Genomic DNA, 13,526 nt, shown 5'->3' with positions numbered 1-13,526 from the left:
GACATAAAATTTATAAACTTTAAATTTAGAGGTTTAATTCTTCCATTCCATATATCGTTAAAAAAAAAAAAAAAAAAAAAAAAAAAAAAAAAAAAAGAATTGCACCATGTGAGGTTTAAATTAATTTTGAAGTTAAATTTGACTTTTTTTTTTTTATTATTGAGTTCAATTGACTCATTGACCTAACTGTAAAGTTGGAGCCTTTATTTTATATTAAATAAAATTTCCCTAAATTGTAACATCATTATGATCAAACACATTGAATAATCCCCTTTACAAAATCTTCAAATTAATATTAAAATTGTCCATTACCACGGTTGATATTCCAATTTCCAAATTTGTAGTTCTCGTTCGTGATTTGTTGTTATAAAGAGGTAAGAACCAAAACAGAATCTGAAACTTCAATTACTGGTTAATAAAACCAAGCAACTTTGATTATTATCATCGACAGTCAACAGAGCTGAAGAAAAAAAAAATGAAAAATTCCAATCTTTTTTTATTTTGCTCTTTTTAATATTCTGAGCTTCGAGTTCTCCGTCTTTCTTGGAGAAGAAGAACAAATGGCCATGGTTTTGCCAACTAACTCACCCACTTCTTTTAAAAAGGGAATTCTTCCTTTATGCGAATGTTCCAGATCCCATCTTCTTCTTTAATTGAGGGCTCTGTGAAAAACCCCTTTTGATTTTACAGGTAGATCTCTGCCATGGAAATTGCTCTTTCTGGTTCTTCAGTTTCACAGTCTCTATTTTCCTCTTCTTCTTCCTTTTCTTTTCAGCAGCGGCAGAGGAGCTTCTTCAAGACCCCAGATGTAGTTTCTTTTTGCTTCTTTTTGTTATGTAAATCTTCCATTCTTGTAATGGTGGTTCTTGATTTTTTGGGTTTCATTGTTGCAGATCTTTGAGTTTAAGCTGAAAACAAGAAAAATGGAGCATACCCATTTGAAATTGTCGACCACTGTCAAGTGAGTTTGCTTATTTGTTGGGTTTTGCTGCTGATTTCAATTGTAATTGGTTATCTGATTTGCATTGTTTTCTTCAGTGATTTAGGCCCCTTATGATGACAATTTGGTTTTTTGAAAGTTGTGCTTATTTTCTCGTAATTCATTACAATGGTTTGCATCTTTTCTCAAGGAACATTAGAATTTATAACTGAAATTCCTAAAACATAAACAAGTTTTTAGAAACTATTGTTTTTTATGACTTGGATTTTGAGATCGCTCTTTAAAAGTAGATAATAAAACAAAGAAATTCTCAGGTAGAAGTAGTGTTTACAAGTTTAATTTTCACAAAATAAAAAAACTAAATGGTTATCAAACTAGACTTCAACTGTTGCCTTGCTATTTTGCTCCTGCTAGTTACTAGTGATTGTTTTCTTGCAATTCTGGCTGAAACTAACATAAGGAGGAAAGTTTGCTTGCATCATGGATCAATTTGAGCATTTACCTCTTAAACTATGAAATCTTTCCAATTAAGTTTTGTATTATAAATCAGTTGGTGGCACTTTTGGAACTGCACATTGACTTTGACATTTGAAACCAAGGTGCTAGTCAGGCAGTTTATGGATGAACTATTGAAGGAAATGAAGTTTGTAATGATGAGATAATTCCTTTATACATGCTATTGTCTGTGTTCTCTTCTATCTATTGTAATGTATTTTCTGGATATTCATCAAGTAATAATGGATTTGAAAACATATAAATGCCCAATTACTCATGATTTTCAGTGCACTACTATTTTAAGAACAACAACATTCCTCATAGTTTCAACCCTTGCTTCTTATCTTCAAGCTCATGTGTTTATTCATCCTTTATCTGTTGAGTAATAAATGCCATGGATGTCGGAAAATCTATTGGCTGTCAGTTTAAAGTTTTCGAATTTATGTTTTTTAGCGGTACTTTCCTCTGTGGCTAAGAAGCTAAACTTTCATTGAGAAGAATGAAAGAAGTATTTTTGGTGGTTCGAAAAGAGATCTTTGACAATTTCATGATTTAAACCAAAATGATTATGCAACTTTCCAGATTGATGCAGAGAGAATACCCTCCCCCTATGTTACTATCACCAACTAAATCTTGTATGGAGAGTGATTGATTTTTGCTTGAGCGATGGATCTTAATTCCTTTTTTCGACACGTGCAGCTGCTGCTCTGGACTGACTCAGGAAGTTGAAAGTAACAAAATGAATGTTGTGATAGAAACCAAAAAAAGGCAGGACGTATTTGAGGAAATCAAACATCGATTTCTAAGCTTTAAAAGGAATACATATATGTAAGCAGCAGACTACTCTTCTTTTGGTGTTACTAAACTTTGAAAGAAAATAATTTTCTTCCATTTGTCAGGAAAAATTTAGAACATTTTCAGCGTCTTTCTGATGCTCAATCTCCAAAGGTGAGTATTCATCTTCCAATTTCATTGTATTCATTGTGGCTACATGATATACATTGAAGACTCTTTGAAATGGATTGCTCTTTGCTCGAGAGACGATCATGTCAACTGACATTTTGAAGACAGTTTTTGGTGATTTCTTGTGCAGATTCTAGAGTTTGTCCCTCAAACGTTCTGGGTTTCCAACCTGGAGAAGCATTTCTTGTTCGAAATATAGCAAACTTGGTTATACCTTTTGAGGCATGTAGCTTTTGAGTTTGAATTGCATCAATTCATATTGTTGTTTGTGGCTGTTTGTTGGGTTACTTAGTTGGAAAGAAAGAAAGAAACTTTTTATGACTAGTTGAGGATATTCCGTGGGGTAAATTTTCTTTTTAAAAAATCATTTTTGAAACGAAGAAATCAAAGGAAATTTTTGTTATAAACAAATTTAGTGTTTGGATTGGAATATATAGTGGTTATCTAGCATTCATAGATTTTCATGTATTGTTAGCTTAGCTTATGAGATGAAAGTTTTCAGATTTTGATATCTTGTTTATCTACTAACCTTTTTTGCTCATTTTATCTTTGACAGAACGGACCGACAGAAACACAAGCTGCACTGCAGTTTTCTGTTAACACACTCGAAGTGAGTTGTCTTTCAAAATATTATATTCGGTGTTTGTTGATTAACCTGACATTGTTATAGTGTAGGAAACAACCAATCATGTCTTAAAGTGTGAAAATGTGGTTTATCCATTTCAGGTTGAAAACATTTTTGTCATTGGCCATAGCTGTTGTGGGGGCATTCGTGCACTTATGAGTATGAAAGATGAAAAACCGAGGTTCGCTCAAGATAATGTCGATTATTTATTTTGAAAATGCTATATGTGATTCTTGAAAAGTAAACTTTTTGGAACTCCATGCAGCTGTTTTATCACAAATTGGGTTATCAATGGGAAGAATGCAAAAATAAGGACAAAGGCTTCTGCTTCCACCCTTAACTTTGACCAGCAATGCAAACACTGTGAGAAGGTTGTCTCTCTTTTTACAAAATTCTTAAAAATTGTTAGAACTATCAGAAATGGTGAAAGAATGGAGACCAGTAGCCATTTTTTTTTAACTTTTCGTTGTCCGTTCGTCTGTCATCTTGAGCATGTTCAACATTCATCCTCTGTTTCTTGCACATGTTATTGTAAGAAGTGGCCGAAACTCGAGAGTACATTTCGATCGCATTCCAAATGCTGCTGTGAATATGATTCAAATTATAAGATTCTTCTTGTTCGTCTTTGGCAGGAATCGCTCAACAATTCGTTGCTGAACTTGCTGACATACCCTTGGATTGAAGAAAAGGTGAAGAAAGGAAGTCTCTCCATTCATGGTGGCTACTACGACTTTGTCGATTGTACGTTCGAGAAATGGACACTGGATTACGAAGCAAGCAGCTTTAAAGAGGAAACTCGTAGACTGGCTGTAAAAAATCGAGAATTTTGGTCCTAGCTTTTCTGAAAGTATGCTTTTATCTTTCCTTTATAATGTTTCTTACGATTCTGTTTCCACGTATGCCTTTGAAGTCTTGTGATAAATAGATATGAAAGAATAATTAGCCCATGTTAAGATTGAGTTTGGGAATGTGGACTGCTTCTTTTGTGCTTGTATACAACTTCCATTTTGTACGTCATTGCCCATAATACTATCTCGATCGTAAACTAAAACTATGAGGATGCTGAAAAACTCTGTATTTCTTTTTATGTTTCTCACTTTAACTTTGGCCATTTGCAAAGCAAAGCTAAATCAAGGCTTTGTGTGTATAGTTGTGAAGAATGTTTTTTTGCTTTGGCAAAATGGATTAAACTATTTGAAATCCTTAAGACTCAAAAGGAGGGACACCTTTTATCCTTTTACAAATTCAAAGGGAATAGTTAGGTACCCAAACTAACCAAAAAAAAAACAAAAAAAACAAAAAAAACAAGAAAAGATATATATATGTTAGGTACCCAAACAAAAAAAAAAAAGAAAATACTAAATATAACTATATTGCCCTATACTGCAACACCAGTAAAGAAATTATAATATATCATAGCTTTTCGAGATGCTCTCTCACAAAGTCCTAAAATAGAAACTCTCATCAAAATGATACACATCCCTTTGAAGTGCCCAACTCCTTTTATTGATAACCAAAACTTCCCTAGTTAATTATCTATAATACCCGTAATAATATTACCCATATACCCTTAATTGGTACTCTCACAATATGGTTTTAAAGGTGCTCTATTTGGGTCGACTAGTCATTTTATGGATGGAAATTAACGACCAGTTATGACCTTTCATATAAGATTCTTATTGAAGGTGGAAAGTTGAAAAGAAAGATGGTGGTTAGATGATTTGATCTTCACTGTTCACATATTCTCATATTGTTGAAAGAATAAAACTTGTTAGCAGCCTAAGTTTGTCTTCTTCTTCTTATTATTAATCTTATGTAATTGACAAATAAAGAAAGCAAAGAGGCATAAACAGTAGAGAAATCAATATAGATATTTATGTGGTTAATTAGAGAGTAAATATTGGAGTATAGATTTAGAGGCACCAATAGAGTTATAGAGTTTATATAATGTATTTCTTTAAGCCTGAGGGTCAAAATCCTAAGTAACATAAACAACGTATAAGAGAGTAGTGTTTTTTTTTTTTTAAAAAAAAAAAAAAATTGAGTCCAACATATTTTTCTTATAGGGAAAAGCCAAAGAAGCCAAGTAGGAAGATAGTATACATGTGTGTATACATATATGAAACAATGCAATACAAACTGAAACGACAACACACTCAGAAACCATCACCAATGAAGTACATGAAAACAATCAAACACTTGCGAAAACAACTATTGTAGACCAAACTCAAGGAGAAGAAGTTGCAGGTGGAGGAGGGAAGAATGGGAGCGACGATGGAAGTGTAGTCGGGATTGACGGGAGGGATGGCAAGTTCGGAAGTGAAGCTGTCGAGAGAGGAGGCAACGCTACTTTGGTGGGGATGTTTGTGGGGAAGCTTGGAAGTGGAGGAAGTGTAAGCTTAGGGAGCGAAGGTTGTGGTAAGTTTGGGATGGATGGAATACTCGGACCGGTCATAGGGTTCGGCAAGGCTGGCAATGGTAGCGATGGCATTGGCGGCAGAGGTGGAAAATTTGGAATTGTCTGCAGAAGATGTCGAGTAGTTCGAGCAGCATCGACGCTTGAAAATGTCAAAGCAACCATGACGGCAAGGATGAAGTAGTTGAAAGAAGCCATATATGTGAAGGAAATTATGACGGTTTGAGTGATTTAGGATTTTGGATAGTGAAGCGAAGAGGTAGTTCTGGTTTATATATAGATTGAGAACTTGGTGTTTTGTGGCCAATTAGGTTGGTGAATCTGACCACCAATTTTCATGTTGTCAACTCACAACCATAATGAACTACAAATTAGATAACCAAATAGAGATTCAAATCACAAGAGTTCCGCTCATAATCAGACAAATGACATATTATGCTTACATCGAAGCAGGTGACCAAACAAGCAAGGAAAAACTTCACTTCTAACTCTTTGCTAAAAAAAAAATAATAATAAAATATGCCAACACAGCCAGCCACGTCACCAAAGGCAAATCTACTCAGCAACTCTGTCAGCAATGAAAGACTTCATAATTACAGTCTTACCGTTTACCAGAAGAATAGTTTAGTTACAACAAGGACCAATCAGGTCACAACAAATGTATAACCTTTCTGTTCCTACATTCCTAAATTAGGGATTCTATTTTGTATAAATATATCAACTATGTATATTGAAAATGAGAAGAAAAATAGAAAGGAAAGGTTGGCGCACTATTATCGTCCACCAAAGTCCTATTTAATACTATCATCTACCTTTTGATATTATCGTCTACCTTTTGACATTATCGTCTACCTCTTTTGATAGTATCGTCTACCTCGTTGACATTATCGTCTACCTCTTTAATATTATCTTCTACCGTCCCTTCGTATACCTCTTCAAAAGACAACAAGCGCTTCGACTTCCCGCGTGAGTCTGTCGTCCCATTCAACTTCCGTTTTTAACTAAATAAGTATCCATTTATTTTTATTTTTTGTGTTTACTAAACTATTTTCAAATCAAAGTAAAACTACGGTGCATTATGGTTCATTAATTCACATAACAGATGCAGAGCTAGGAAAAAAAAATTTGGGCCCTAAATTTTGAAGTTTGTTCAAATTTAATTTTTGTACTTTTAATAAACCTTAAACTTAGTCTCTGATGGTTTGATTATTGTTGATTTTCTTAAAAAAATTGTACTCTATTAGCAATTTTACTATAAAGTTTGAAAACATATTCACATATTGTATTTGCTTGCATAAAAATTATTATTATCATTGAATCAATTTTGGTAAAATTTAACTTTGAAGAACTAAATTTAAGATTTATTAAAAGAATACAGACTAAAATTGGATAATTGAAAGTATATGGACTAAAATTGAATGAATTTCGAAGTATGAGTACCAAAATGATATTTTAACAAAAAAAATGTAGGATTTAAAAATTAGGATAATTATTGATTTCAAAACTTTAAGGTTTGTGTCAACTAAGTACTTGAACTTTGAAAGTCGAACTTTCATTTATGTCTCTACAGTTTAATTTTATTTTTTTTTGATAAGTTCCTAAACGTTTAAACTTTTGATTTTCTGTTTAACAAGTAACTGAGATTTTAATTTTATGTCTAATAGATCACTAACATATATTTAAAATTTACTAACCTATTCAACACAAATTTGAAAGTTTAATATCCTATTAAATACAAAATTAAATTTTATATTCACTAGATTCACTAAATTAAAAAAGGCAAAATATACTTTTAATCCCATAAGGTTTGGAGTTAGTGTTTATTTGACCGCTGAAGTTTCAAAAGCTACAGTTTATTCCCTAAGGTTTGGAAAATAGTTCTAAATGGTCCATCAATCAATTTGACCGTTAATTGACTAACGAGAAAAATGACATGACATGCTGAGGTGGATAGTTTTTATTTAAATTTATATTATATTTTAGATTACATGACATATTCTTTTAATTTTTTCTATTACTTGCTCTCTCCCTCTCTTCATCTTCTTCTCCAACCTTTTCCTTCTATGTTTCTCCAATGGAATCATTCTCCTCCCTTCCCCTTCCCCTTCCCCTTTCCCTTCCTTCCATTATCAACCAAAAATTTGAAGAGCATAAAATATATTTTTAAAAGGTCAAAGGATCTATTTCCTATCATTAATTGTTGCACACTTCATTTTTGTAAATTGGGAATGGAAGTTTTCTTTAATCAACTCCTTGAATTCTTCATCTTCTCCCAAATTCTAAATTAATACACACCAAAATCCTTCTAATTCTTCTCATCATTGAGAATCAATTGCTTGAAATAACCAAAAATCATTCGTCGCAATGGAGAAAATGAGAAAAGAAAAGAGCACGAAGGGGACAGTAACTTTTTAAATCTGTCATTTCAACATGTCATATCATTTTTTGAGGGACCATTTAGGATCATTTTTAAAACCTAAGACTAAAATGTATCTTTTGAAACTTCAGGATCAAAAAGATACTAACTCAAACTTTAAGGACCAAAATTGTATTTTGCCCTTTAAAAAATAATATGTGATAGATTTATTCGATATAAAATTGAAAGTTTAATAACCTGCTTGATATTTTTAGAATTCAAAAAACTTGGAGTTTAACTTTACAAATTATTAAGATACTATTTGATAAACCATTGTTTTTTGGTTTTTGAAAATTAAGTTTTTATAAACAACGCTACTTCTACGTACAAGTTTTTGTTATCTATTTTCTACTTGTGTACTTAAAAATCAAGACAAATTTTAAGATATTTATGTGCCGATGACCCATACCCAACCTCCAAAACAATTAATGACCCACCAAAAAAACAAATGAAAACAAACCTCTTGCTTACATTAAATCACACTATCGCGTTTTATGGAGATCGATGGCCATGTTAGCGTCATAGTATCATATACTTTTTTCATCAAAATAGATCACTCAAATTTCATCCTCTTCTTCATTTTCAATTCTCCTCAATATCTTCTTAACTATTTCGCCACACAAATATTAAAAAAAACACAACTTAAAACGTGACACAATCAAATTGTGCCACATGGTTGCGGCCAACATGTACTTAAATTTTACTCTATCAAAAGAGAAAAAAAAAAAAAAAAAGAAAGAAAGAAAGAAGAAGAAAGAAAAGAAAAAAGAATCTCAAAATGTAATTTCTATTAGGTTTTTTTTCCTTTCTTTTTACTAAGATCAAAAAGGATTATCATTCTTGAAAAATATAGCATCATTCTTATTATTGGCGGATCCAGAAATTTTGTTAACAGGAGCTTTATATAATTTAGTAAAAAAAAATGTAATAAATGGATATAAACCTGGATCTAGAGGCGACTAGAAGACAAATCCAAGTTTACCACTAGGCTAGCTAATGATTTTGATATTATGCTCTTTATATATATATATATATATAAAGAGCATAAAGTTGAGGGGCGGTTCGAGCTCCCGGATCCATACTAAATCCGCCCTTGATCCTTATCTTGTACTCCAGACACAAGACCAAATTATAGATATGGGTGTGGAAGACGAGTTTATGTCCATTGTTGTATTTGGCCAAACTAATTAACTAAGTTGGACTATACTATTGATTGATGGTTTAACATTGTTTTAAAACAGTTGAAGATTTTCCGTTCAAACTCCTGTAATGCAACTTTCTCTCAATTCCACTCACCTTTTTGAGTTTTTGACAAATTTTTAATTCCACAAGTCTATAATTATATTTTACTGTAACAACTCAATCTTTCAACCTTTCAAATTGATTGATGATATCTAACCGATTTTAGAATTCTATTTTTCATACAAAAGTAAAAGTAAAAGTAATGTAGAAAAGGATAGAGTTTCACCAATTTCATTTGATTTTGAGTTCATCAATGTGTTTTGTGATCTCTCTTACTATTTAAAAAAAAAAAAAATTAGAAAGATAAATCCGTATATCATATCATTAAAAAAGTACACAAGAACCCAATACATGATTAAACTGAAACTCACAATATTACATAAATAACATAAAAGATAGGATGATATCAAAACAGTAGATAAAATTAAACACAATCATACACTCTCAACAATAAATAAGAGAAGAACAAAGGGACTAGCTAGGACTCTCATCAAGGTGAAGAGGTGGTGGCCGGGGGCGGAGTGAGGAAAGGGATAGACGGGAAAGTCGTTGGAATGGAAGGTAAAGTCGGAAGTGAAGTTGTCGGGAGCGGAGGCAGTGTCACTCCGGTGACCGGGATGTTTCCGGGGAAACTTGGAAGTGGAGGTAATTTAGGGAGAGAAGAAGGCAATGTTGGTTGTGGGAGATTTGGAATAGAGGGCATTCCCGGTCCCGTCGGCAAAGGTGGTAGAGGCGGTAGTGCAGTCGGTTTAGGCAATGACGGAAACCCTGGCATGTTCGGCGGAGCGGTTTGCAAGAGATGACGAGCAGCTCGGCCGGTGTCGATGGTTGAAAACACCAAAATAGCCATGAAAGCTATGATCATCAAGTACTTGGAAGAGGCCATTGTTTTGATTTTGTGATGGTGTGAGTTGAATTTTGAAGGCTTGTTTTTGAGATTTGGGATGGTGCAAACTAAGGGGATGACATTTGATTTATATAGCCTTCAATGTTCAGAAATAAAAGAGTTTGGTGAGTTTGGCCACCATTTTTTTTCTCTGTTGTTGGGAAAAATATTATCATATTATTAACATATCAGCTTACCAAACAAAGACTTCAAATTAAAATTTCGGTCTCAATATAATTGAAGGATTTTCATGACATTTTTTTCATAGAGGGGAAGGTAATTTAATTTGTTGGTGAGCTACCGGTTAGGAAAATAATTTTAATTTTTATATATTAAATGAAAATTTTATAATTGTAGGAAAGAAAAATATAATATTGGGTTGATGTAAGTATAATGTCAAACGAATTGGTAAATTGTATAGAATATATCATTACGAATAAATTTTTAAAATTAAATATATCATCGTTAATGTAAGTTTTCATATGATGTACTTGTTGGGAATGACCAAAAGCTATATTGTCTCATGGCCATGGCAAGTTTACATGTGATGGAATTTTTTTTTTTTTAAATATAAAAAAATGAATTAAAATATTTATAAAATATGATAAAATTTTAGAACTATCAATGATATCAACGTCTATCATTGATAATTAGAAAAAATTGTTATATCTTGTAAATAATTCACTTGTGATTATAAAATTAAAGTATGCCAATTCTACTCGTCTAAGGGGCATTTGAATAGTAAAGAAGATATCTTTTGCTAAACAGCAGTAGTATTAGGCCATGTGATAAAAATATGCTATATATGAATTATGGTAGCTTGCTTTGGAAAGATTAAGAGAAGTTGGACGCATCATTATTATTTTTAGTTCGATAATACGGCGGATGGAGAATTTAAACTTGTGATCTCTTGGTCAATAATTCATACTTTATACAAGTTAAATTAAGGAAGACATATCATTTGGAGCTACTTAATAAATAATGAGGAGATTAATCCATCCATATTAAATTAATAAATTGCTATTATGTTAAATCCTTAAACTATAGATAAAGATGTTGATGTATAGAGATGTAATGATCTTGTAGGTTTAACTTATACAAGTATTCCTGAATTAATTTAGGTAACGATTTAGTTATACTCCGTCTTTAAAACAAATTATTGTATTCTGAAATTTCAAAATTTTTATTTTTATATACCTTCTAACTTTAAAATAGTTGGTTACACTTTTGACACATTTGCGATTTAAACTCATTACAATTAATTTATTAATAAAATTTCATTACGATTACATTAATGATTTGGTAAACATGGCCTTCATAGAGAAAAAAATGCAAACAAAATAAATCAAAGACAATGAAAACAAGGAGCCATTGTATCTCCATATAGTTTGAGGTTTAATTTTCATTTTTCTCTATGTTTTCAATTATCTTGTATTCTATTTGTTTTAAAAGCGCCCAAATGCAAATTGATACAGTTGTGTTGTGTATAAATTATTAAAGTAAGATGAATAGTAGTATTTGTGTAACAATAATGGTTTATATAGATACTTCTTTGCTTTTTAATTTTTTTCTATTAATATACTACTTTTTTCTTGAAAAATTTTAAAAAATGTCAAACTATTTATAAAAATAACAGGAAAAACACTAATAGACATTGATAGATTTCTATCAATGTCAATTAGTGATAGACTTCTACCAATTTCTATCATTGATAGACACTGATAGACTTCAATCAGTTTCTATCAAATAAAATTAAAATTTTGCTATTTTGTATAAATAATTTTTCTTATTTTTCTATTTTTAAAAAAATCCCTTTTTCCTTACTAATTTTCAATGGTATTTTTGTTTATTCATTTTAGGATATTAAATTTACATTAACATGTTCACATTTTTATATTTTCATGAGTTCAATGTTGAAACGAGAAGTGAATCAATATTTCTATTATATCATGAAAAAATTCATGAAAAAAAAGTAACTAAATATCATTAGCCTGAATATAATATAAATTAATAAATATTTTAACTTGTTTAAAAAAGTGTAAATTTTTTTCTCACATAATTTTAAAAAAAAAAATCTAATTTTTTAAATTTCTTTTAAGAAAAATCCCTCGATATCAACATTCTATCAATATTTCTATCAATAATTTTGTAAAATTGAGACCTCGACATTTCCATCGACATCGACATTTTAAAATTTAATTCTCACATAATTATTAAATGACAGTATAAAATGAAATAGAAATATTACGAGCAATGACACGTTGCGTGGGGAATATAAATTACTTAATGAAATTTATGTAAATAAGTTGAGATCTTGATGGGAGAGAGAGAGATGCTGAATCGAAATTTAAAAAAACAAAATTAAGAACAATCTATTATATACGTAGTACAAGCTAGGGTTCATCAAATGGAACAATATGATAACCCAATATATGGAAGAATAAACTTCTATTTTACAAAAGATATGAATTTTGAAAAAACACACAATTAATTATGACCTTACAGCGTAACACCACCTTTAAACTAAACAACAACGACAATTAGGGCTGGAAATTAAATAAGCAAACCAAGCTTATGGGGAAGAAGAAGTTGCAGGAGGAGGAGATAAAAATGGGATGGAAGGAAATGAAGTTGGAATGGTAGGGATTGACGGGAAGTTCGGAAGTGCCATTGTCGGGAGCGGTGGCAGCGCTAGCCCGCTCGGAAGCGGAGGGAGATTAACTTTAGGCAAGGTGGGTTGTGGTAAATTTGGAAGAGTAGTAGGGTTTGGCAAGGTCGGCAACGGCGGTATCCCGGTTGGAATCACCGGAAGGTTTGGCACCAAGGGCGGAGCTGTTTGCAAAAGATGGCGGGCAGCTTGGCCGAGGTCGATGCTCGAAAGAGCCAAAGTAGCCATGAAGGCAATGATCAAGAACTTGGAAGAACCCATTTTCTTTCCTTTGAGAAGATGATTTTGAAGCTTTTATTGTGTTAAGATGGTGTGATATATTGAAAGGCATTATGATTTGTTTATATATAGGTTGGGGAGTTGCTTTAGGGAAATTTGGTTGATGAAGGTTGGCGGCCATTGATATGATCTTCAAAACAAACCTTAGTTTAATTACTTTCTTAAAGAATTAGTTCAACAACTAAATGACAAGATGCCATGGACTTGGAAATTAGATCACCAAAGTAAAGATTATGTTTTGAAAGGAAAATATAAGTGTTTGGTTTGTTTTCATGAAAAATGGAACAAGTTAGGTTTGTTGGATATCATTTGATTTTTGAAAATTAATTAGCTTAATAACACTACTTTAATTTATTGTATTCTTTACTTTGTTATCTACTTTTGAGAGTATTACTCTAAAAACTAAACCAAAGTTTTGAAAATTAAAAATATAGTGGTTTAAGATCCCATTTGGTAGTTAATTAAAAATACACTACTTTAATAGTATGATATTGTCCACTTTGGGCATAAACCCTCATGGCTTTGCTTTTTGGTTTCAAACCAAAAGGTCTCACACCAATGGAGATAGTCATTCTCACTTATATACCCATGATCCT

General features: G+C 31.8%; 4 protein-coding genes across 7 annotated transcripts; 1 reads left to right on the top strand and 3 right to left on the bottom strand.

Annotated features, from left to right (window-relative positions):
- The first annotated feature begins 327 nt into the window (after positions 1 to 327).
- Positions 328 to 4,074, top strand: BCA5 (beta carbonic anhydrase 5). Of its 4 annotated transcripts, none has more exons than XM_039047113.2 (10): positions 396 to 690; positions 776 to 808; positions 894 to 961; positions 2,135 to 2,263; positions 2,335 to 2,383; positions 2,507 to 2,620; positions 2,955 to 3,008; positions 3,125 to 3,204; positions 3,289 to 3,394; positions 3,656 to 4,074. In XM_039047113.2, the coding sequence occupies exons 3-10, from the start codon at positions 924 to 926 to the stop codon at positions 3,857 to 3,859; spliced, it is 774 nt and encodes a 257-aa protein (XP_038903041.1). In that variant the 5' UTR covers positions 396 to 690; positions 776 to 808; positions 894 to 923; the 3' UTR covers positions 3,860 to 4,074. The 4 variants fall into 4 exon arrangements, with proteins under 4 accessions (XP_038903043.1, XP_090163489.1, XP_038903041.1 ...); XM_039047114.2 differs by having other exon boundaries at positions 447 to 690; positions 779 to 808; XM_039047115.2 differs by lacking the exon at positions 776 to 808 and having other exon boundaries at positions 328 to 690.
- Positions 4,075 to 5,063: 989 nt separating this feature from the next.
- Positions 5,064 to 5,818, bottom strand: LOC120090661 (uncharacterized). Its single transcript, XM_039048378.2, has one exon. It carries the CDS (start codon positions 5,635 to 5,637, stop codon positions 5,251 to 5,253), a length of 387 nt encoding a protein of 128 aa, XP_038904306.2. The 5' UTR covers positions 5,638 to 5,818; the 3' UTR covers positions 5,064 to 5,250.
- A 3,574-nt stretch (positions 5,819 to 9,392) lies between these two features.
- On the bottom strand, positions 9,393 to 10,044 carry LOC120090659 (uncharacterized). Its single transcript, XM_039048376.2, has one exon. The coding sequence runs from the start codon at positions 9,981 to 9,983 to the stop codon at positions 9,588 to 9,590; it is 396 nt and encodes a 131-aa protein (XP_038904304.1). The 5' UTR covers positions 9,984 to 10,044; the 3' UTR covers positions 9,393 to 9,587.
- Positions 10,045 to 12,329: 2,285 nt separating this feature from the next.
- LOC120090658 (uncharacterized) lies at positions 12,330 to 12,980 on the bottom strand. The gene has a single exon (XM_090306622.1). The coding sequence runs from the start codon at positions 12,910 to 12,912 to the stop codon at positions 12,556 to 12,558; it is 357 nt and encodes a 118-aa protein (XP_090162748.1). The 5' UTR covers positions 12,913 to 12,980; the 3' UTR covers positions 12,330 to 12,555.
- Between the last annotated feature and the right edge of the window lie 546 nt (positions 12,981 to 13,526).

Source organism: Benincasa hispida, chromosome 11, assembly GCF_027475165.1.
Source record: "Benincasa hispida cultivar pf3 chromosome 11, pf3_genome.v1.1, whole genome shotgun sequence".
NCBI lineage: Eukaryota > Viridiplantae > Streptophyta > Magnoliopsida > Cucurbitales > Cucurbitaceae > Benincasa > Benincasa hispida.
The sequence above is the reverse complement of the archived record's forward strand: the minus strand, read 5'-3'. Positions and strand labels throughout refer to the sequence as shown.